At 38.2% G+C, this 26,643-nt stretch overlaps 1 protein-coding gene across 1 annotated transcript in view; it reads left to right on the top strand.

Moving 5' to 3' along the window:
• LOC124170821 (patched domain-containing protein 3-like) overlaps window positions 1–26,643 on the top strand; it is a 296,489-nt gene that overhangs the window by 229,340 nt on the left and 40,506 nt on the right. The window contains exon 4 of the mRNA XM_046549796.1: window positions 24,755–24,964. Coding sequence (XP_046405752.1) covers window positions 24,755–24,964 — 210 coding nt within the window. The remainder of the gene's footprint in view (window positions 1–24,754; window positions 24,965–26,643) is intronic.

Raw genomic sequence — 26,643 nt, 5'->3', positions numbered from 1 at the left:
AAAAGTACTTCAGAACAGAGGTGCCGTGACTCGACTTCGCGTCAGCAATTGGGAGTGGCTGTCGTTCGTTCCATTTTTACGCTTATGCCGACATTTTCAAGGTAATTACATTTTTCATGCTACGATTTACGTTGCGTTTTTCGCCGACAACGGTAGCAGCAGGGTGAAGTTCTCGCCTTCCAAACCGAAAGTCGCGGGTTCGAGTCCCGCCTGGCCAGGTTGCTCCAATTCCGGGCACGGATGCTCTTGTACGTATAACTGTTAACTGTTATGAAAAACGCCGATGTTTGGGCCAAATTTTGCTGTTTTCGTTCCTGTAGCAATAAATATATATAATCAAATTAAAGGTCCAATTACTCAGATAATATTTGTTTTTACCATAGGTTTATAAATTCTTTGTGATTTCTGTGTGTGGAATGCTCTTCATTTTCTCATTATGCTTTTCATTCTTTACGTTTTTTTGGAATTCATATGGGCCAGAATGGCTACTGTGGCGTAGAAAATTTGGTGCGCAGTCCACTGTACGAGAGCATTCTTAGCTCTTGGCAGATTTATCTTTTAGCCAACTTCCTTCCTCTCAGAATGGATAGAGTGATTATTTTCTCCTCAAAAAGGTCTTTTATTAAAAAAAAAATAAATAAACATAAATTATGATTCCAATTTCTCCATATTTCCGGTGCAACCGCGTCGGTTTGTTGGTGATGACAACAGTTTCAGCGGGACTGACCCCCTATATAAGGAGGACGAAAATCGTGGACCGGCATCATCTTCGACCTGAAGACGCTGGCAGCAGTGCCAGCGAAACTGTTGTCATCACCAACAAACCGACGCGGTTGCACCGGAAATATGGAGAAATTGGAACCTGAACACCGCGGAAATCTACGTAGTCACATTGTAAGCCTCTACGGGGAGGATGTGGACAGGCTGATCAGAAGATTTGAGAAATTGAGGGGGAAGAAAGGAAGGCTTTTGTCTTCCTTAGCCTTTCTTCTTCGCTGCCGGGACACGGACACGATTCCTGTATGTGTGGAAATAAGTCATCATCTGAAAACGAGTTCTGCCAAAAGGATCTTGCTTCGAGCCAGCAAGGCCCTGCTTAGGGAACGCGTGCATCATACTCGCCTCTCACTCCACCGCTGCTCCCAAGAACTATACAAGATTCACTTACAGTTGAGCAGCTCATTGAATGCAACCGATTGGGACAAGATTGAGAAGATAACTTATTTCACATCTCAAAACGTGGAAATAACTGCCCGAAAGACGCAGATAAAGAAGTTCGACAAGTTGCACAACAGGCAACACCCTTCAGATCAACATCTACGGGATAGATCTGTGGTTAACCTGACCGAGAGAGTACTAGACGACGCTACCACCTCAGTGCTATCTAAAGGACATAACTTCGCCATAGCTCCCAGGAATTTACCTATGGAGAGGATCATCACGGAGGTTGAATCTGCCATTAGGAAGCTCCCAAAAGATGACGCCGCTGAAATAAGAGAGGATGTCTCTCACATTCTCCGCACTGCTAGACCACCTAAGCAAAACTTATCCGCTGCAGAGAGGGAAGCTCTGTCAAAACTCAAGAGCGATGAGAGTCTCATCATACTGAGAGCGGATAAAGGCAACGCAACCGTTCTCATGACCAGAAAGGACTACAACGAAAAGATCTCCCAACTTCTGGACGATCCTGCATATCAGCAGCTGAAATCGAACCCTACCACCAGGATAGAGCGACAAGTGAAGGAACTCATCAAGAGGTCATCCATCCCTCAGGAGACGCAGCGGAACCTCATACCACGTGCCGCAAAACCACCAAGATTATATGGTTTACCGAAGATCCACAAGGAAGGAGTTCCACTGCGACCTATAGTGAGTCAAATCGGTGCCCCCACTTACCTCTTATCAAAGTATCTCTCTCAATCATTGCAACAGTTTGTGGGAAAGACTGAGTCCCTTGTGAAGAATTCTGTCCATTTCATTGAAATCCTAAATAGCACCACCATTACTAAGAACGACCTCTTAGTCAGTTTTGATGTCGTTTCGCTGTTCACCCGTGTCCCCGTTAAAGACTCAGTAGATATTATCAAAGAACTCACAAAAGTTGGATTGCCTAAAGATTTCCCGTCATTAGTGCAATATTGTCTTGAGAATTCGTATTTTCTGTGGAACAATAATTACTACGAGCAGATAAAAGGCGCAGCAATGGGTTCGCCTTTGTCACCAGTGATAGCGAACCTGTATATGGAGCAATTTGAGAGAAAGGCACTGGCCTCTGCGAAGCACAAACCATCCCTTTGGATTCGATATGTGGATGATACCTTTATCATCTGGCCCCACGGCAAGGAAAATCTACAGGAATTCCTACTGCACCTGAATTCCCAACACAAGGATATACAATTCACCATGGAGTTAGAGAAAGACGGCCAGCTACCTTTTTTGGACGTCTTGGTAAAGAAAAGGAGTGACGGTCACCTCGGGCACTCTGTATATCGGAAAGCCACGCATACGGACCGGTATCTAGACTATGCCTCGCACCACCATCCTGTGCAAAAGGCATCCTTGATAAATACACTTTTTCACCGGGCCCACCGCGTTTCGGATGCTGAGTCTCTGGCAGAAGAAGAGAAACATCTAATTGCAGCATTGAAAAAGAATGGCTACCCGGATTCGGCCCTGAAAAGGACCATTAAAAGAAAACCACTTTCAAGTGAAAAAACGGAAGACGAAAGAGCTTGGGCCGTCATTCCCTACGTCGCAGGGACCACCGAAAGGATTGCCAGGGCCCTGAAAAAGCACGGCATCACCACCAGGTTTAACTGTACGACAAAAATTGGTGACTTGCTGCCCACAGCCAAAGACAGACTACAGCACGACCTTCATGAAGGTGTTTACAAGGTCCCTTGCTCATGTGGAAAAGCATACATCGGTGAGACTTGCCGTTCACTCAAGATACGGATGCAAGAGCACCGAAGGGCAACGAAAAACAGGCAATTCCAGCTGTCTGCCATATCGGAGCACGCCTGGACCCCGGGACATGACATTAAGTTTGACGACGCCAAGATAATAGTGAAAGAAGGCAGATATTTTCCCAGACTCATCCGCGAATCCATTGAGATAGCCCGGACGGACAATTTTAACAGAGACGACGGCTACCATCTGGATGCCCATTGGAGGAGGCTCATTAGGCGGACCAATAGGAGAGCGGCAGCCACAACTGGCGGGACTGACCCCCTATATAAGGAGGACGAAAATCGTGGACCGGCATCATCTTCGACCTGAAGACGCTGGCAGCAGTGCCAGCGAAACTGTTGTCATCACCAACAAACCGACGCGGTTGCACCGGAAATATGGAGAAATTGGAACCTGAACACCGCGGAAATCTACGTAGTCACATAAATTATGATTAACGAAATAATTAGCTTCACAACTTCGGGACGTTCATGGAAAAAATTAGCTTGGACTTAATGCCGTTAATCATTCTAATGCTGAACTGTAGAAGCAAACTGCGTCACAGAAGGTATTGGAGTTGAGTTGAGTTGTTTCACATCTTATCCGTAGTTCAATTCTCCATTTCGTGTTGTATCCACGTTATTTTTCATTTAGAGGTTTCTGCTCCCGTGTTTCACGGCACCTATATCACAGAAGTAAATCTACCTCTAAATGTGTTGTCACCCACCACGCATTTAAATAGGTTTATAGTAGTCACCACTCGTGTCGCCGACGGACAAAGTGTTCCCAGTTTCACGGGAAAATGAGATAAATTTAGGGGTTGTCGAACGAAAGTTATATTCCTGATTACGTGATACATCAACTTCACAACTCTTCCATAATATCCCTCGAATTCGCAAAGACCATGCCGCAAAATATTGGAGTGGATCGTATCGCACTCATCACCGCGCCGCGGACATCTTTGAAAACCGATTAAAATGCGACCGAAGTGGTAACAGAAACCAGCCGTATATGGGATGGAATTGGCCCTTCACTATCCAGTACTCTTGGTTCACGGTTAGATCTAACAAAACACGAATGCAAAGCGCATGAAAAAAATGACTGCGAAAATGCGCGTTCCAAAGTTTCGCGCTAATTTTCCTGTCGATTACAAAACGACCAAATTAAGCGTTCATTTTCGCGCCAATTGGACAAGATTTAGCGCTGATTGTTTTTAAACTCTGCCATTGACATATGGGTACAGAAATCTCGCACTAAGTACTTCGTACTGATAATTTCTTGCTAATGTTTGCTCTAAATAGGCCGTAAAAATAGAATATGTGTTGCCAAAGGGTAGTTTCCTTCATCAAAGAAGACGAAAGGCATTGATTGCGACTCGTTACCCACCATGAGTGTATTCATAATATACAAATTATTTGGTTTTAGAATTCCCAGTTTATACGAATGGCAATGGTCAATTTTAACTGCATTTTAAAAAGGTCAGATTGGCGCCCATTCGATGCCACTCCACGTGACGTCACAGGGACGTAGTTTCTATTCGAGTAGAGAGGAGTTTTACATCGTCGGAGATTACCAATGCATGCATGAGGCACGGACTTCAGGGAAACATCTCTTAATAATCACCTATTGCATCTGCCTAAGGTCGGAAAGTTTCCTTCGTTTGATAAGATATTAATAATCCTTATTTAAGCCAAGCGCTACCAGCTAGCAGCCAGCATCGCAGCGGCGCACAATATCCTCGCCCATAGGTCATCTCACACAGCGACAGCGGGAGCCAGAATGACGTCACTCGGGCTTTTCCCTGCATTTATTCTAAGCCGTAGCGTTTTCGCGAGCTTGAAAGTTTTCACTTTTCATTTGATCGCGAAAAATAGATATCGTCATTTAAAAATCTGAAAGCGTGAAATACGTGCTCCAGGAGTAATTCGATTTAGGCAATAAAAAAATAATAGGAAACCACCCTATTAAGGCAGTTGGATACAATGTCAAGGAAACATACTCTTAAGGCTTACCGCATAATCTCAATGTTCACCCCAAGATCATTAAAGAGGTCAGGATAGCTAGACATTTCTGGGAAAATTGACTATTCTTAACCTTGGAAATTCCGAGAGTCTCAGTTGAAAATTCCCTCGTGCTATTATTGAGTGCAAAAATTTCAAAGTAATTAGATTTTCAACTGCTCCAATTCGAAGTCTTTAATCTTTAATTTTCAATAAATTCGCAATCACCGCTGGCGAACTTGCAGAAAAAATGAAGGAGCGAAAAACAAAGAATAAATCTTCAGCCGTTCTCTTCTACGAAATCTTGGTATGGTATTCTTTCTAAGAATTTCACGAAAACATTTCAAAAGTGAATGAAGGCGGAAGAAAGTGGCTCAAATGTTGTTGATGTTCAATCAAAATGAAAAGATGTTCAATCGTCCACTGATCAATAAAAACATAAAATATAATTTTTAATTCGTTCACATGTTCAAATTAAATATTCTTTTTCCCTAAAAATGGAAACAGAATTATAGGGTAAAGTAAGTGATGTAAGTATGGCTTTAAACTGGCATTCACATCGATGAAATTGAAAAAAATTATTAAAGATAGCGGCGCTTTCATTTAGAATTAGAGCTGAAATGGGGTGACTCTTTAAAAGGAGGAAAGTCTGGACACCCACTGCTTTAAGAATTTTATTTTCCCACTTTCAGTTGGGACAGAGACCGTGATTGATTTGCCAAATCCTTGTGAAAACTAGATGAGTTGGAGTTTTTACCCTACAATTCGAGGAAGTTATTTGACGTGCCAGTTTATCTTATAACAGATCGTGAAATCCGTTATTTATTCCGTTTACGCTCAGTAACTATAAATGCCTCTAAAATTACCCTCTAATTTTAGTTGATTGACTGGTGTCCATCACTCATCTTTTGGTTTATTATTAGAAAAACACATGTTCAAAACAGAGGTGAAAACGAATGTTTTGGGGGATCATGTGAGTGTTGGCTTGAGTGCTGGATTCACAGCCAGCCTTCAAATCTGGCGTTGTCAGAGAATTTTCAGGAACCGCCCGATCCTTACCTAAGTGTCATATGGAGGACACCTCTATTGCAACTCTCCGTCCGTCGGATGGGACGTTAAACTGTGGTCCACTTGACGCCCTTCGTTAATAGCACGCTAATGGTGACGCCGGGTTTTTATCCACCCTTCCTTCCCCTCCCTTCCCTCATGGCGCAGATGAACTCAGCTGTCAATCTCCTCCTCCAAATTCCATATCACACGAATTTCATGTTTGAAAATCAGAGTTGTTTACTGATTTTTTACCACGTTTTTTATACTCGCTTTCTTGTTTGTTTGTCCTTCAGGTCAAAATTTTGCAACTAAAATTTCGAACAGTTCCTGATAAGCTAGAGCGCTGAAATTATCAGGATAGCTCATAACTGGGTGACCTTTGCCATGGTTGGAAGTTTATCTCGAGAGATTTTAAGGAATAAAAATTAAATATGGGGATAATTTCCAAAAATGGCCACCAAATCCAAAGGAGGCGCTACAATCATTACAGGTATAATGTATTCTCTTGAGAGCACTGACATATCAACGTTCGCCGCAGCTCAATTGTTACATTGGGTGACTCCTGTGCGGGGATATTATAAAATTAATAATTTCTGGTCTATAGATATCATCTTTGTCCCTTAGCGGGAGCGAATAGAATCTAACATGCGCACCAAGTTTTTCTTTATTTTTGATGTGTTCTTCTATTGTTACGGTTACTTTTTCTTCAAACATATTTCACATTTTCAATAATTTAAGAGACTTTATGCCGTTATTTTCTTCTTTTCAATAAAACGTGTTTTTACATGGAAAATTACATTTTTATATTAAAATATTATTTCCATAAATTGTTTGATAGCTTTATAATATACTTGTAAATTTAAAATTTTCGCTCTCCCTGCTTCCACAGGTGTATATTAGTCGTTCCTAAGTGACTCATACAACTGGAAGAAGAGGCACTGAATGAAACTCTTGCTTTTCTCTTTCTATCTGTAATCTATTGCTCAATCATAATGGACACAAACTGAAACGTTAAATGTTCATATGCCGGTTTACATCTTCGGGCCACTGTGTATAATACTTCGTTTCATGATGGTTTCATGATAGACTTACTTTTCATGCATTAAAATTTTTGAAAGAGCAGGTTCATTTATTTACGTAAAATTATGTCCTTTCAATTCTTTATCTTCAAAAATATCACCAGCAATAAAAATCCACTGAAGGATAAATATTGAGTGTATTTTTCATTAAAATTATTTCCTCAGTAAACAAGCTCAACGTGTGAAACTCGAAAAGGGATGGCTACAGATATTCCTCTAGCTAGGTACGAAAAAATTTGCATATTGCATTTATTATGTTGGCAATACTGTATTATCCTCATCAAAATTAATAGTAGAATACACCGGCATATGTTTCGAGTTTTCTCACCGAGGCCGTGGAAACGTCAGTGGAAAAATTCGAACATTGTATTTGTATAGTGCATACTATGGTTTGAAGATCATGAATGCATAATATAAGCTCATTTCAATCCAAGATAAAGAAGAAGCAATGTTTTCCGTTATTGCTGCATATCTTTTTATGGGGTAAAGAACGGAAATAAAGCATGGAAAAATAAGACAAAGCTAAGTTCATCGTGTGTTTTTCCTTCAACCAAAAGATTAATGTGACCATTTTCACTTATGAACTGTAAAAGTCTATCCTTTTATAAGAATGTACTTTCGGTTCTCGCGAAGGGAATCTGCTACGACGCTTTCGGTCCCAAGGTATTATACCTCCATAGGTAGTTCATTACGTTAGCAAGCAGCACGTCAAATCTCAGCTCTAGTTACTTGTCGAAGGAATGATTCTTTTGATTGAAACTTAAATTCTTGGAGGTCATCAGTAAGAATTTATCAATGGTAGATATTTGTTAGCGTTGCGAGGGGAAATGACCACTTCCTCTGGATGTCATATGAATGTGAAGAGTTGGGTGGACGGGACCTGGATAATTTATTTGTCACTCAGCATTTACATCGTGCATTAATGTTGTTTTCGTGTGGGCCGGAACTGGATGTTAATCTATGCAGCGATAAGAGGAAAGAGGCAGTCGGGGGCAGAGGTAGAGATGAGAAATCGTAGTTTGTGAGGTGGTGTCACTCAAACAAGGCGACTTTGAATTGGAGAAAGCCGTTGCTTATTCGGAGGTCTCAGACGAAATCATCTAATCAATGCATGGGATATCAGAATAGGATGTCAGTGGGATGGGTTATGCTCAGATTCTAAACCCCCCACTTCTTCTACGACGTTGATTGGCCCACTTGATTTCTTGGTTACATTTCATTTGAAGTTTTTCAAATTTTGTTACAGGTTATAAATAAATTTTTCTAAGGTTTCCGCCTCTAAGAAAATCTGAGAGCGCCGACGTTTCAATTCCTGTCTCGTCACCTATTCTAAAGGCTACTGATTAAAAAATCAGTTGTCCTTACTCTTTTAATCAGTGGCCATGAGAATGGGTGACAATACGGAGCACGAAACGTAGGCGCTCTCAGATTTTATTACCCTCGCGGATACCCGAGAAAAGTCTATTCAATCTATTTGCCGGGAAAGTGCTAAATCATACAGTATTAGGATATGTTTTACATACAAGCGATAGGTTTCTTTTTGCGCATCAAGCCGTTAATTAACCCTTTATAACCCAATGTTGCTTCTAAGCAACATCAAAAGTGTTTAAACTTTCAGCTCTATTTTGGATATTTCTAAACTAAATATTATTTTGTAATGTATATTTTAATGACGAAATATTTAGCTGCCGGGATAATTGTCATTGAGTGTAAAGTTTTCAAGTTTTCAAAATGAAAATTCTCGAAATTTGTTTTCCCCGAGAAACAGCTCTGGGTTAGAAAGGGTTAATAACCTATACGCATTTCCTTCTTATTGTCATCATATTGGCACACCGTTCAGCATGAGCGCTTCCAATACTGAGGAAAACTAAAGTTTAAATGGAGTAATTTTTATTTTAAATAGTAATTAACGAATTGATTTTTCTACTTTTTTACAAATTATAGTGGCATACATTTAGGAAAACCCCAATAAGGTGCTGAGGTCCCTATATCACCCTATGGCTACATGAGTTTGGAGAATGTGTCTCTCACTTCGTGTTTCCAACCGAAGGTTGGTATTAATAAGGGAGATTAGAGCTCACCCAAAACTAAAAGAATAAACGAGTAATTTCGTGCATTCAGGGTATGGGGGCCAGTTCACCTCGAACTCAAAGGATTTTGGTTTGGGGTGTGTGCGAAGTCTTCACCTTGGACATCAACGCGAAAGCCTTCGATGAGTTCCCTAGCGTAGTGATGGAAAAACCGATTTCGATTAAACTCTAAAATCTATATTTTCATTTTAAAATATCGAGGAAATCAAGATCGAGCCTTGATCTTCGAACTTCGATCCAAATTCGCTTTTTAAACAAGCCATTTTAATTTATCCCAGCCGATTCACTACCGGTCTATGATAACGTCATCCATCCCGACTGAAAGCCTTCTTTCAAAGGGCTGAAAAATCGGAAAGACACGCCCTCGACCATCAAGAAAGCATCTCAATCAGTTGATCTTTGTTGAAAATTTTAGGGAAGCCGAATGATTCCAAGCGGTAATCCCGGAACTTTAATGTGCGTGCATTTGTCAATTTTTCCCACAAAAAATTCAGGCCTGTATCCTAAGTAGATTTTTTAGGATTTTTTCGACACGTGAAATGTGTATTTTTAGTGTTTTTTCATTTTATAATAAAAATATTTTACTAATGACTGTATTAAAAAAAATATGCAATTTTTCCGACTAATCGATTTTTCGATTAAAATTTCGATTTTTGTTGAAAAGTCGAGCTTTTCGTTCCAATTAATAGTAAATTGCTCGAACAATTGATTTCGAACGATATTTTTCTATCATTTGCCCAGCGCTCTACCCACTGGGCAACCAGCCCTCTCTACAGGATGAGGTGAAGGTAAAAAGGATGAGTGAGATAAAGCGAAAAGATATCTACAAATGACTAAAGTAGGATGTAGGAACAGGAAATGTAAAGCATTTATTACACTTTCCGATAATTTTAATGGAGAAAGTTTGTTTATTTTAAGTTTATTAAATTAATCCTCTTCACTCATATTTTATTCTCATAATACTTTTTTTTTTGGTTTATCGCTCTTCCCTTCTTGCAAAGGTATTTTCCGCTTTGATAAGGTAGATTCGGTAGTTACGCAAAGGATTTAACTATGGCAATCATTGATATCGGGTCATATGCAATTTAATTTTAAATTTAATGAAAATATTTAGATATTCTCAGAATTTGATAGCATGAGAGCGGTTTAAAATACTGATCTATTTCATTATTTTTTGTTATTCGTATTATTCTTTTCTCATGCTGGTACCGCTAATTGGAAGTTAATGCGTTATATTATTTTTAATAGTGCTTTTTTCTCACGATTATAATTTTTTATGCATTTTAAGAAGTGTAAGTAAATTAATTACATACTTGAATGTGTATCAGTGGCAGACTATCCTCAATCTCTATCCAATATACAATATTATTGGTATTAATACCGTAACCGTATTAATACTATTATGTATAAATATTATATACTATTGTTACAATTTGTTCAATCATCTGCGCACTGTTATAAGAATATTCCAAAATTCTTATGCTAAGATTAATTTACTAGAAAAACTAGTAACTTTGCGATTAAAATTATAAATTACATTGCCAAAAATTATTTTCAATTCCGTGAGTTTCGATCCCTTGAGTTATCTTCACCTAAAAATGATTTCTAGTTCCCAAACGTGGAATGTTTTTTTTTTGAAATATTTAAAGTAACGTGAAATACATATTAATATTTCCGTAAATAGAAATTCTCATTTTTTTGGGATGGGACGACTTCCTCCAATGTGCACATGAAATCGTGTAAATTGGCCCTGTTATTAGGACATGCTGAATGCATTCTATCGATAACTTAGCTCCTACGCATCCATCATTAATGGAATTGATATGGAACGGAGTAAAAACGAGAGATCTTGTATATAGGTGGAGGAAAAGGCAATTTCAGCCAATTATAGGCATTTTAAATCCGTTTACACGTGTGAAATATACATTTCAAGCGTATTAACGTATTCGAAATACAAACTATATGAAAGGTTGCTACCCACGTAAACGCTAGCTTTAAAATTGGGAGGAAACGTGATCATTAATTTTACTCTATATCATTTAATTTTTTATTCACGTTTTCAGCATGTTACAAAAATTTTCATTTAATTCCTTCGGGATTCTATTATTAACTGGTGATATTGAATACCTTTTACAATTATAAAAACATCGGTCATGGATTACTCATCGTTATGATTATCTTGGTAGGCATAGAAGCTATTATGTGATGTGTGTCCCAGTTTTAGAAGCTGTATATGATATTTTTGGTCTATTGGTAGTTGGGGTACTGTTGGAAGCAGTATAGATTATTTGACTTAATCAGTGTGGATATATTTTCAATGTTAGATGTCTGTTTGTTGAATTTGTGGAACACAGCAGGACCATCGGCATCTTAAAATATGTTGGATGGAGACATTTGGGAAATAGGTTGGAGATTGATGGGAAAGAAACAAATATCTTCTCATTCAGGAGAGAAAAACTCAGGGTGTACCTTTTTTGACTTCTTATTCCTTTACACATCTTATTTTAATACCGATAAAAATTTTTGAAAGCATGTCATATGTTGAGTTTATTTATTTTTATGGAGTATAAATACTGGGGTGGATCGGTTACCCTCAAGTTGGCCAGGAGAGAGTGGGAGTGAAATAACTCTAAGTATGTCCAAATTTTTCCCCAATTGTTAGCAACAATAGTTTTATTGGAAGCTGAAACAATTTTTTTTGCTCAGTAAAATCTTTGGGGTCTGATTTGCTAAGTGAGGTTCGTATTGTTAGAGAAAAGGATATTTTCAATGATGGTGGACGCGATGGGGTATATTTTTGGAGCAATCCTTGAGTAAGAATTCGACCTTTAATAGGCCGGAAAATATGAACGCATGAATCAGGCTTTCAAATGCGAGTGAACACAAAAAGCTTTCACTTCTGATGGAATCCATAATCTTGAATATATACAGTAATGCGTATCATTTAGTTAAAATAGAATCCAGCCCATTAGGTAAGTAGATGTTAGAAAATGAGTAAAAACGAGGAACGGGGAGGTTTACCCCCTGATTTCTGGCTTTTTCCATCTACCACAGCACCGTTGTCCTCGTCCTTTCTCTATTATATATTCCTACCCCTTTGTTTCCTTACCTGTGAATTTATTTGTGTATACACAGGAGAGAAAAACAAAGGCTGAACCTTGTGTACTTCTTATTCATTTACACATCTTATTATATATATACGGAGGAAAAGACAATTTTGTTTTGTTATAATTCAACAAACAGATATCTGACATTTCAAATATACCCACACTAACTGAGTAAAATAACCTAAATTGCTTCGAAAATACCCTAAATACCAGCATGCCAAAAATATCATACAGCGCTTCTGACACTGAGCACACATGGCTCTTATAAGCTTTCATTCAAAGATAACCATGCCGATGCGTGTATGTTTATTAGTTACATTAGAGCATATTTGACGCCTTAGAGAATAATTCCTTTATCCCTCTCCGATGTTCCCCTTTAAAAATAGGAACTGCAGGGCCAATCACCCACTCCATTCTCTTCACCCTACTCGAGTCACCTAGGGGGAGAGGAGAAACTTCTTCGATGGGTCGAGGAAGTAGAATCGTTTCCCGCGCTCGCCTAGGATCGGGAGGTCAATTCCCGCTCAAGGGCGCGCACAGTCTGCCGCTCCATCCCACACGGCGAGGAGGGGAGTATTGCGTCACGTCACATTCAGATGAACCTTCAATTTGTGCGCTGAGGCGGCCCCCGAAGGGCCCACCAAGGGGTCGTTCGGTCCCCGGCGGAGGGCGCACTCGGTTCCGTCTCCTTCCGACACCGCGGCGTTCCTCCCGCGCGCGCGAAACGGAGTCATTGGCCGTTGAATGCGCCGGGGGTGGCGGCAGGGGATTGTTAGTCCTGCCGAGGGCAGCGGTTCGGGGGAAAGGTCAAAAGCAGAAGAAAAAGACTTTGATTTCGAGGGCGGCGGGCAAGGACGGCCACAAGTATCTCACGACCACTTCGAACGTGCGCCAATGGTAGCGAAAATTCCCGGTTAAGACCTATTAAACGGGTATGGGCGCGCAGTAACAGCTCCTGATCTTGTGAGTCTTCTCTATGGAACGTGATTCTATTCCTAGATTCGATTTCGAGCAGAGGTCATGGCGCCGTCTACTAATGTCATCTTTGTCCGGACCCCAGGGTCGGCAATTGGTTGGGAGGGAAAAGTTGTATAAGTGGTGTGCATTGATGGCTAGTTGAGGGTAATGCAGGCGACGGATGCATCTCGAAAGATGGGACGAGATATTACGGAGTGAGTCGCTTCCAGACGTGGAGCCAAGTGTGATGATTAACAGCGCATCAACACCAAAGATCGCAGAGTCACATTTTCCATTGTGTGATGTATTATCTTCATTAAGCCTATTTGAAAACTAAAAAATTACTTGAAACATATCAGGCAAAAGTTCATTTTTATTGCCGTTGACAAATATCATAAATCTTTTAGGAGGCTGAATACAAAATTAAAATACATTCGTTCAAATTAAATTGATTTAGCCAGCCACTATTCTTTCCCAATGTATCAATCGATGATTTTTGTGTGGAATAAGTTCCAAGATATGTTTACCCTGGAGAATTTTTCAATTATATTAGGTCATGAAATAAAAGCTTTGCGAATACATTTATTTTAGCGCTAGATGAATGGCAACTTCATCGTTTCAGAGTTTAAATTTTCAGAGCATGTGCCCACTACGGTTGGATGCCTTCATTTTCTTTACAATAACTTATGAACTCGGGTAATTTTTGGCAGTAATTCCCCTACAGTAAAAAATTTTACAATCATTTATTGTTTCATCTCGCGTGAAGACTTCGAAAAATAAATATTATTTTATTGATGCAGAACGCCATGTCAATATTTTTCTTTGTCGTAATTTCCTTAATTTAACCAAGGGCCAACTGTTTTTGTATCAATTGTATAACCAACACCGTGTTTTTGTCCTTAAAATTAAAAGGTTAGTTATGCATGCTTTGGTTTATATTCCATTGCATATGTCTCACTATTATTAATACTGTTTCTTCATACTTTCTAAAAAAAATTCAGTAGTGTTGCCGCGAGACGAGACGACACGAGACTTGCGCCAGTCTCCTATCACTCTCGTTTTCCGCACTCGGGTATCGTCTCGAGTCTCGACTCGTGAACACCAGTCTCGTCTCGATCTCGAGTCTCGGACGAGACTCTCGTCTCGTCTCGTTACCTCCAAAATAAATTTAACACCATAAAAGCCGTTTCCTTTGCGTACATACTCGCCGAATTGGTACCACGAAATAGGATAGCCATTAATATAAATTTTAAATACATCCTGATCCGGACACAAAGTACGCCAATACTTGTAAAATCATTGATTTTATTGATACTCAATGAATAAACTTGTAACATAAAACGAAAAATTTCTAAAAAGGGATTGTAGACACTAATTTACTACAGAGAAATCTACAGAAGGCTTAAGAAAATAAACGTAAAAATAATGTTAACCCCTCAAGCTTAGCGGGCATTTGATTAAATCCCATCCCAGCGGCCGGATGAGATTTAGACGACTTCACCTTTTTGGTATGAAATCATTACATAGTTTATAACTTACTTGACATATTATCAGTATCGTTGAAAATTTTTGTAAACATGCGGAATATAATGTGCTACTCTACTACATGCTGCTGAAATAAGATTTCCCTCCGCTGACTGGTGTTTCTGGAGATAATAGGATGCATGGAGTTTGAATGAGTGGCTGATGAATAAATGCCGGTCAGATGATCCAATATGGACTTTTTGATTAAATGAACTTTGGCTGGCAAAATAATTCAAAGAAAAGTCCATTGCAGACATTCTTTTTAATTGTAACATCCTCAACACAATTTGGCGACATTATGCTAAATATCCTCACTAACTTCGGAAGATATATCATACAGGAAGAGGTATATAGTTGTTTCAACTATCATCCGTCTTTCTGCGGAGGTAATGTGCTCTGTGAAATTCGAAAAGGGCCATCATTTTCCCCTAGCAAGCAAGCCATAAGAAGAATTTCAAGTGCCGCGAAGCGATACATTACTCTTAGGCGAGTATTATCCAAGATATTTTGTCGTAGGAGTAAGCACTGAAAATTTCCACTTTAAAATATGGTTCAATTTTTTCAGGATAAATTTTCCAAGGTTATTATCGCACGAAACATGGAAAAGTAGTCAGCCATTAACACTGATCAACTTAACGCTGGATGGCGATACATTGTGGAACTTGGTGACAGGAAACATAATAAAGATACACTGTTGTGTGTGAAACTTACTGTGGAAATTACTTCTGTGAAACATACAGCAGTGTATCTTTCTTATGTTTCCAGCCATTAACACTCCCTAACATGGCTCCAGAAGCCACGCTCATGCATTCAGAAATTGATCTTTCGGCAAAAATTCTTTTTTAAGTTAGATAATTTATCGAGTCGTTATTATTGCATTATATTTCAAATTTTATACTTAATTAAAGCGTAAAAGTTACTTCGTCTTAATAGAAGGACATAGTTTTAGGGATAAAGCTATGCCAAATACCGATTAAGGACATATATCTGTATTTCGAGACTTACGAGAGTCTCGTGGAAGTGGTATCGTCTCGTCAAGAAGTGGTCTCGTCTCGAGTCTCGCGGCAAACTCTAAATTTTAGTATGAATAATTTTTAGAATAGAATAGATATTTATTCATGCCTTGGGTAAACCCTTGGAGCAAAAACACTATTTACAATAATTGGCTCATCAAAGCACAAAGTTCATGAAAATATCAAGTAATAACAATAAAGTTGTTTGATACACATATAACAAAGAAATGACACGTAAATAAGGATTGAAATTTGACAACACACGGAATATGTAGGCTGTTTTTTTCGGAGGAGTTTATTTTCCCTCTCCATTGAGTAAATCCATGTATAATTTATATATAAATGCATGGATGGGGGCCCTTCTGCTTTAGATCCTCGGGGAGAGAATTTCAAAATTTAGATGCCGTTACTAGAAATGATTTCTGGTAGGTAGTTGTACGTGGAGTAGGATAACATAAATAGTCCTTTTTGCGAGATGACATATGAGTGGTTACTGATCTGTTCATAAAGATTTCCCGGAGATAATTAGGGATTCTCTCTCTGAAAATCTGAAAATGATTCTCTCTCTGAAAATTTTTGTGAAATGTATTGGCAAATCTGCATAATGCGGGGTGTAAGTGTAGTTTCTGACCGTCCATCCCCGTGATCATTCCATCGGCAACGCGCTACCGGGCGAGGTGCCTTTCGGTTTGAGGAATCAATTATCCTAAAGTAATTTCGGTTTCCCCATTCACCCATCTTCAGTTCCAGCGATTTCCGACACTCCATAAATAACTTCGCGCCAATTTACGTGACAGCGTATGAGGGTATATATTTATACAATGCTTTGTTCGCGAATATTCACCCGATAAACTGCTCTAATCGGTTACAAATTTTATCATTTTACTATTTCGATGTCCTAAATGGTCTCCTTCCCTTGGTATATACGCATATAACCTTGTTATATTTTCCTATTGTTATGAAGTGGAGAAACAGATACCATCATTGCTTCCCTTGTAGGCTTTGTAGTTTATGTCTTGCATGTATACATTTAGAAGCAACATTGTTATTTTTGTTATTAACATAACAACGATTTATAAATTGAGACAGTTTTCTTCTAAAGAGTAAGGCTCAGCTATGCGTTAGCCTTCAAGTGTTTTCACAAGATGTTTTCGTGGCATAATGAATCGATTCCATACCTGTCACGTCTGATATCGCTAGTTACTTTAGTTTCATTGATTGAATTTTCCTATCCCTTTTGCTTTAATATTTTGAAGTCTCCACGGAACATTTGGGTAGTAAGTGTAATTATCCTGCAGCTTTCGTGTCGTTCTATTGTCATTTTTTTATTTTTGCGTAGGGTTCATCTCATGCCTTGGCTATTCGGGGTAAATGTTCCGCTAGCATTCCATTGGCCGGCTTTATGTGATTCCCTAGAGATCCGAGTCACGCGATGAACATCCGAGAGATCCTAGCTCTCGTTTCAAATGCATTTTGAATAGCGTCGAGTAGTAAGATCTGTTCCCTTCTTTACTGTGGAAATAATGGCCATCTAATGACAGCAGTAACTCATCATTGAAATAAAATATTGGATTATTCTCTTACAATGAATTGATCAATCTTAATGTAATGTTTTACCAATTGTTATAATCATTTCATTATTAATAATAACTAATTTATATTTGTAATTTCGCCCTTTCCTTGCCTTGAATAAACCACAGAATGGTTACAGTTAGCAGCTACTACAGTCATATTAATAGATATAAGTTTTGCAGCAGTGTGAGGACGATCAATTTATGTACTTGTATAATATATGCACTTTGTTATGATTATGATATGGTTATGGATAATTTTCGTCGAGCTGCTAACAGAGTTATAGGTGAATATATTGCATTAATTAAGTCACAGGCGGTGCTGAGTGCGTATTGTTTAAGAGAGAATTGGAATTCAAAGAAAAATAATTTACAATATGATTCCAATATGAAATAAAACACGAGAGCGAGTAGCAGGTCAAATCAATATTGAATTTCGCAGTTTTAGCCTTTATATTTGAAGACGGATATTTATAATAGCTTTTTAGTCAGACAACGAAGCGCTCTATGTATGAATATGGATTTCCACGACTGGAAGGGGGAACGCTCTTCTTCTGCTAGCGGAAGATTGAACATAGGTTCTGGCTCCCAGGGAAACTAACGGTGTAGGCATTATGAAGGATCTGGTACTTTCCTGGCGAATCTTGTTGATGAAGTCTTCACGGGAAATCAGCCGGGTCAAGACTGACATTGCTGCCAGCGTTTCAATGGCCTTCTCTGCCATCGTCTTCAGGGCGAATGATGGACATGGTTAGTGGCGGGCTTATATACCCATGTGGGGCGGTCAAGTCGTCTGTGATTGGTCAGTTTTAGGTTTCCTTCCTCCTCTTAGCTTTCTCATTCATTTGATCATTGGATTCCATGTTTTTCTGAGGTTGAAACCCGCGTCTCTTTTAATTTTATTATGAATTAGAATGAACTGTATCGATCAATCAATTACATCTGCAAATCTTTACAAACTTTATGGCACGTTTTGTTATTTTCTCTCGGTAAATTTTCCTGAATTTAATCGAGCTAGACTCACTGGTTGATAGAACGGATAACGGAGAACACATTTTACTACCTCGTGAGTGAAGTGGATAAAGAACTATCATTTACCTTTAATCCCGTGGGTGGCATATTATAAGCGCAAGACGCACGAAGTCACGCAGAGCGACAATTATATTAGGTATGGTATTTGGAGGAGGCGACCGACAGTTGAGGTCATTTGCGCCATGAGGGAAGGGTATGAAAGGAAGGGTGGAGAGAAACCCGGCGTCGGCATTAGCCTGCTCTTAACGAAAGGCGCCAAGGAGACCACGGCTTAACGTCCCATCCGACGGAGGGAGTGTTGCGCTTGAAATGTCCTCCACACAACACTCAAGCAGGGATCGGGCAGTCTCTGAAAATTCTCTGCCACTGCCGGGATTTGAACCCGAGTCCGCCGGGTGGAAAGCCAACACTCTAGCCACCACACCAATCCGATCCCCGACAATTATATTATCTAGAATTGGGAAATTTTTTTCGTTTATCAACCTATTGTAACGATCTATTTGTTGAAAATGACTCCTCATATATTGCTCCATTGATGGGCGTTTAATATAAATCATCATCTTCCTCTACCTGTCCTTTCCTTTGCGACTTCCTCTTGGTAGCCTCATAATGTAGCCTCCTCCCTAATACTCACCCAAAATTTTTATACTTACGTGTGTCAAAGTTCGATTCAAAAGTATTGTAAAATTTGAGGAGCAATTCTGTTATTGTTATTGGCTACCATATTTATTTTTTTAAACTATTATGAGGAGGAGGCCAATCCAAATGAAGTGCTCAATTCTCGATTTTTAAAAATTTTTATGTCATTCAAATTTCGTTGAATATTTGTGTTTCTATTAATTGCGCAGCACCATTTGGAGGTTGAATTGAAATATTTGATCAAAATTTGAGGGAAATTCATGTATCAGCGGATCGAATTAAGCATTTTCTGGCAATTAATGGTGATCACTATCTTTAAAAAACTTTCTATTTACAATCCAGCTAGTTGCCACTGAAAGTCGTAACATTTTCTAAATATAACCTAATGAAATATCTTCACTCGCTTAACAATATCAGGCATTCATGGTTTTTTTAGCATGATGCATACTATATCGTAAAAATATCAACGTTTTACTTGTTTGACAAATTTATCAAATGTCTTTAGGCACTCTGTAGTAAATTAATATGATAAGCATAGAAAAATTGTTACGTCTTCATAGAGTCTTTGACGTCTTCAAGTATTCAGGTATAGACTTAATTTCCTTGAAAATATGAATCGTTGAGTCAAAGTGAAAGAATTATGTACGAATCACGAATGCAAGGGCGGATCCAGGTTTATTTCCTGGGGGGGGGGGGGCACAAGGATCTGACAGGGAAACAATCCCCTAACACTTGAGATTATAAACAAGATAAAAAAATTACTGAAAGAAATTCCTCTTTATTTTAATGAGAAAGTTATTAATATGAAATTAAATGACTGAGACTCCGCAATAGAGATAACAAAACGAACGTAATGATTACAATCTTGATCAATGACGCTTAAAATATCTTGCCTTTTTTTTAAGCGCTTGGGGGGGGGCACGTGCCCCCCAAATCTTCCTTCGCACCAATGGATTTTTATGTACATTTTTATGGCTACAGACTTCAATGCCAGAGTTGAGAAAATTTCACATACATTTTACATACTTTTTGCCATGAGTGATGATTTGCATATCTCCACTCTAAAACTTTTTAAGGTTAATGCAATTAATCTACATTTCTCGATGTCAAGGAAGAATATTTTATTATTTATGTAGTTACTAAAGAGTCAATTCTTGTTCTCTTGAAATTTCGGAGTCCGATTCTCGTTGATACTCGATCAATTTAGGTCGTATTTTCAACCATTGATTTGGATGAATATAGCGTATGTGTAGTAAAATTTAAATGAAAAATTTACTAACATCGGAGAAAACTCTGATCAGGCAAAATGTAATCGAAGTAGGCAATCCTGAACGGCTAATCCTGAAAATATAGTTCGTTGTAACCAGTGAAAATTATGCTTTCCCTTTATTTTGGTGAAGGTGAATATGCGGAATTCTTATGATCGGGAATGAATAGTTATTCGTTTGTCGTCAGTATAATTCGGATTTTTATTGCTTTTATTATCATTCTTCCTGAGTAATGTTTTAGTGGACTTCGTGTCCCTTCCATACTCTCGGTTTGGTTAATTTGAGGCTAGTAATCGTAGCTTCCGTTACTAAAAACTGAGAAATCTTTTTCTGAGTGATGGGAAAAAATTCCTCTCTCGAATAAAAATGAATCACCTTTTTTACGGCAGCTTGGGGGTGCTTATTTCTACTCCACACTTCTTTTACCTCTTACACTTTACTGTTTCGCTAAATCAACCCGTTAGAGAGGGATGTGTTTTTACGCGCGTGGCCCGGGCTCGCATCCTAGTAAACCATCTTGCAGTTTGTAACGATGTGAGTCAATCTTACCTTTTCCAGAAATAGCATTCTCGGAATTTTCCCATCAAGCACATACCAGTGCGGGTACGGTCATTACGTATTCGTCCCCGCAAGCGCAATTTGTTGCGGCTTCTCACCCTAGCACAAAGGAATAGCAAGTAGATGCACATGTGTGGGGGCCGTGGCCCGTCAGCGATTTATCCATTAAGGAGAAACTAAGTGGACTGACTCTATAAGTAGTGGTGACTGAGATGGGCAATGGCTCTCTGAGGGGCCGCGGAGTCTCCCAAACGTCCATGCCAATAACCTCATTTCACTGCAGCCAAGAAAATGAGTCTTGACCGCACTTGCTTCTTTAAAGCTGACCTTGGCGTCGAATGTTACGCACGCTTAATGTATTGTTCCCAAAAGTGGTATTGTTGAGTTAAATATATCGGAGATATGCAATTATTTATTCCTGTGGCGTGCGTCGAGAACTAATTCCTGGCTGGCTAATACCTTAAAGTGTGGTTAGTAGTAACCGAAGAACATATCCAAGACTCTTTCCCTTTGTTTCGTCAAGGTGTAGAGAATGTAGGTGTAAATGTAGAAATATCAATTAAGAGTAGTTATTGGTTATCCGTCAATGTGAGACGGATTTTTATTGATTTTACAACCTTTCAATCTCAGTAACGCAGTAAAGCAATCGCGAAAAATAAGTGGCTCAAATTTACAAATAAATTAATGTATGGATAAAAATGTGATGATGTTATGAGCGAGAGAGGTGGGTTTTGTGATCACTCCACTGCTCTTGGAGCTGCAAATTTTCATTTTTCGTTGTCATTAGGAACAGTAAACAACCTTTCGAAAATTCTAAAGCAAGGATACAATCAGAAATCCTACCCTTTGCGAATAATAATGTCCTTCCATTATATGTATTTAGGATTTCAATTTTTCTTGAGGTATCAACATGTGACCAGCTCCAATAAAATGGTGAAAGTCGTCACTCTTGCATGGGAATTGTGGCAAATGTTTTCAATTATAGTAATTTACTCAGTCCAGAATAATCAATTTAATTCAAGATTACGGGATACGATTGAGCATATAAGTCATTAGCCTCCTCTATTCAGCCCTTCATATATAATTTAAGAGCAAAAATTAACTTAAGGTGTCGCTCACTCCATAAGTTTGTGAAGCCATCAAAAATGGGAAGGGAGCGTTGAAAGGGGAATACTGGTCATTAGATATAGGTATCAAGTGGTGTTTTACGCTACTAACTTGATGTAAATGAGCGATGCAAAAGAATAAACCGTACACGTAAGAGTACGTTGCGAGCGAGCCGTAAATTCGAATTAAGTACACGTCTTTTTATTTGCCATATTTTATTGCTGCCAGCAAAACATTTGTTCAATTTAGCCTTAGGGATCAGTATGTGTCACAGAATTTTGTATTAAATTTGGGAAGTATCAGTGGTAAAGTCATTGGATATCAGATATTCATCATTAAAATTGGGATCCAGTGACAATTTATCAGCCCCTAGTGAATGCATTGAGTGAAATAATCTCAAACCTCTACTGTACTGGGACACAGTTGTAAACCATTAACCTTCGATGAAATTTGGGATAATGTCCAAAGGTGATCACAACTTTCCTACTTCAGGTGGTTTATGGACTCATTGAACTTTCCTCGTTGAGCCTACATAGAAATTTCTTCTACGCCCGCGGCCAGAATGGGACCGACGAATGTACCAAATTTTATTGTTTCAATTCGTCCGTAAATCTTGAAGTGAAAATAGAATGCCATATAAATTTATTTAAGTAATTATTGATTTCACTCCAAAGATTTCGCCGCCTTTGTGGTACATTTTTCTCCCTCACAATTAAAGAAAAGTGTTATTTTTTCTCGTAATATTGAGAAATTTTGTTTGTCATAATGCTAAGAAAATTATCTGTTGCAGAGCTACTTAGGTTAAATAGTTGATTGATGCAACTTTGAGGGTAGTGGTGCACATTTCAAAATAGTTTACGAAGAGTTTTTCTCCTAATAATTGTAATTTAAAGCAATTAATTGATGAAATTATTTTCGCGAATCCTCATCCGTCTCCCACCAAACCTCTCCCAATATCTTTTATCTAATAGAATCAATTCCCTGAACTTTTATTCCCAGCTGGCTTCATTTTAGGCGAGGCCGATCATTCGGCCTTCGGTTACGGTTGTATCTGTCCTTCAGTGGCATATTTGTTCTTCGTCACGCGAATCCATGGGACCTTACAGTTCATATAAGGCATTAATATAATTCGCTCAATTCACTCGCATTTTCGTTCTTACTTGCTGTGTTTGTAAAGGGGAGGATCTAGACCGAATTTTTATTAACGATTGGTCAACATTACCCAATTTTCATGTGAATTATTGCTTCTAGAGATGATGAGATACTATTTGCGCTTCGTCTTTGCACGCCGAAAAGAGAGAGAGAGGCCGAATCTCGTAGTGTCACGCAAACAAGTATCTCACGATCATCTGGAGTTCTTCTATAATAAAGAGTATTGATTAATGAGATACCTATTGAGAGCAGCAATGAATATTTATTATGAATGGCCACGAATATAACTGACAGTTGTTTTCCTCTAATCACAGCTTTCCATTTTCTACCTTTGTAAATCAATTGGGGTGGTCGATACCTGCCAATAATTTTCAAATGAAGGAATTTATCCGAGATGGTGTGTAATTATCATATTAAGTACTATTATCGGGGAAGTATAATTAGTAGTTTCAATAATTGGGATAAATAATTATTTAAAATCTCTTTGAAACTGTTAAAGTTAGTCTGTTATCCGAGAAGAGACCGTGATAAAATGTTTCACCTTAGCGTTTTTAGCTCATACTGCTCGATTTGGTACAATTAGTGCGTGGCTTATGCACCATGTCTGAACTGGGAGCCAACCGCCGTGGAAGAAGAATACGAGCCTTTAAAGGTTTTCGAAAATCATTCCCGAATTTCCATTTTATGTTTTTTTTTGTAAAAATACCTTAATTCGTAGGACTTGTGGAAAAACGTTTTGGTGGTTTCTTAAATAAAATATTGGATAAATATGACTCAATTTTCTTCATCATCAGCCCGCAAAATAATAAAAAATTATAATTTAGTAAACGAAATGTTCTATGTAACTAAAACTAAAATGTAAATAAAAGCATTTCATCAAAAGCGTGGGTGCTATTTTGGCTATTAATATTGCGCGCCAATCTATACACACCCAGGCTCTTCTACTCTAATATCTAATGAATTGGCCACCACGTTTTAATTCCCTAGTGATGGAGAGCTTATTTTTTTACTTTTTAGTGCAATTTATACTGCGTTTGGAAAAAGCGTGTTATAAGTCTAATTAATGTATTTTTCATTAATAATCTCCATTTTTGTTTACAAATGTTGAAAAATAATTTGTCACTTTTAATTTTTTCTATTTCTCGATAATTATATAGTTTAAGATGTTTAGGTTTATGCCATTCCATTGATCTCGATAACTATGCTTATACCTATGAGTCAATTTTTCCCGAAAGTCTGGAAGGAGAAATGTTTTTTTCTTCTTAAATCCACTCCTGTTTTATTTATTTCTTTGAAATAATTAGATATACTCATAATTTGATATCAATAATCAAAAGTTGGTAGAGCTTCGCGTTAACGATGTAATCCGCAAATCACTCCGTTGAGGATTTTTCCTCTATCATTGCCTCTAACTAGTATAGTTCCCTTGAAATCAAGGGAAATGTTCGCGCTAATGGAAAATATGAAAGATAAACTCAATTGGCCAATAAAGTGACTACAAAACTGTGAAGAATTTTGGAGAAAGAAGTTTTGCGGCCATTTGGCTTTAGCTTTTATATTTTTGCAATAGTTCCATGTTATTCAATAACACTTGATTTCACGTTCATTTTCCTATTTTGTGGAAACTTATAATTTTTCCCTTTTCCTTTACTTTGCAGGTATCTGTCTTGGTTCTTGACGGACAACAGCACTTTCGACGAAGATACAATCGTGAAGGAAATAGAAATGACGGTTCCAACTGGATCTTTCCATAACGATTGCATTTTTCAGTCAATCTTGAAACTGTGGCCAGGAATGAAACCGGAGGATATGGAAAAATTTAATAAGGATGATATTCTAAAAAACATCACCAAAAATATCAATGCAGGGTGAGATTTCATTGGTTATCCTTACTTTAGCCATTATGTGCTTATAAAAAGTTAGTATGACACTGAATGAAAATGTGGGGTGTATAAAATACGGGTTATTAGAAGGGAAAACTGATATTTGTCACTAAAGATGCCGATTTCATATTGTTGAGTACTGGTGTCTTTGTCTTCAATCATAAGGGAAATGTCGGTGGAAAATTTATAAATGGGCAGTTATAAAATCTTGATGACCGACTGACTCTCTCCCTAACTCTTTACATACTTGCTTCAAAATAATAGATTTCTATTTGTCAAATGATCACTGATTACGCACAATTCAATGCTTTGTAAATGTGTAGTTATAGAAAGCTTGGCCTTAGAGGCCACTATCCTCCCTTCAATGCATGATAATTTTTCGATTCCCTTTCAATAGTGATTGATGCATGATGGAACTCTAATAGGATGTTAATAGTCGGAGAAAGCATTGATTTAAATTGTTACTTGGAAGTTACCCTCTCTCAATTACGATATGCATGAAAAAATGTCCTTTATTTGCTACAGTGATGCTATCCTCGTTATTTCCGCCGTGCGATATTCATGCAAGAGACAGACTCAACGATAATCAATGTGATGTCTCCATGTTTCTGGGTTTCACCGCGTGGATTTTCTTTGTGACGACAGTTTCTCCGGTATTCCAACCGGCGTCTCCAGGTCGATGTCAGGATTCAATTTTTGGTGACTTATATAGTTCATTTTTGGCGCCAATTTGTCATGCTGGATGCTGATTGGTGAAAGAAGGTGAATCCCGACATCGACCTGAAGACGCCGGTTGGAATACCGGAGAAACTGTGGTCACGAAGAAAATCCACGCGGTGAAACCCAGAAACATGGAGACATCATCTAGACAACGCCGCGGAAAACTACGCATCGATAATCAATGTGTCAAAGCAATTTATCTATGTATCAAATGGGAGGCAATATATTTTTATCATTTTCCCTTGTTAATGATGGAATGAATATTTCAAGGAACTTATTTCCGTGAGAATGGTTTTCATGTGGTGATACATTTTAATCATTTAGAGAATTTTTCAATGATAAATTCAAATCTAAGTTGTTGATTTTTCCCGATTTCATTTGAAAATCCTCATCGCAGTAGCATTTTTCCTGAAGATATTTTTAACCTTCATAGCAGATTTAGCATTGAAAAGATTGAACTTGCAGGATAAAGTGGGACGAACTTCTCCGTCATAGATCGTACTCATTACAAAATGAATACGCTCTATTCAAACACAGAGCGCGTTGTTGTAGTTGTTCGCTCAAGAAATCTATGGGAGAGTTAAATAGGAAGTTTGTTTTTCAAAAACAATCTACCTATACATTTATTATGAATAATAATGAATGCAGTATTTTAAAATCAATTCACTGATTTGCATGCAATTTTTGTTGAGACCATTGTCTGGGAAAACCAGCAGTCTTCCATGCTGACAATTAACTATACTGGTCAGGATACTGCTCTTGTAGTTTTTTTCAACCCGCCATTCAAAAGTTATTGCATAGGCGCGGCCAAACCGATACTTGTTCTCATATTCTGAAGCAGCAAGCATTTTATTGATCACAGTTGGAATTATCGCCATATTTTATGTTTAGCTCCCCATCTCTGGAAGTACTGGCTTGAAAAAATAAGAAAAATATTTTCCTTC

Source organism: Ischnura elegans, chromosome X, assembly GCF_921293095.1.
Source record: "Ischnura elegans chromosome X, ioIscEleg1.1, whole genome shotgun sequence".
Classification (NCBI taxonomy): Eukaryota; Metazoa; Arthropoda; class Insecta; order Odonata; family Coenagrionidae; genus Ischnura; species Ischnura elegans.
The sequence above is the reverse complement of the archived record's forward strand: the minus strand, read 5'-3'. Positions and strand labels throughout refer to the sequence as shown.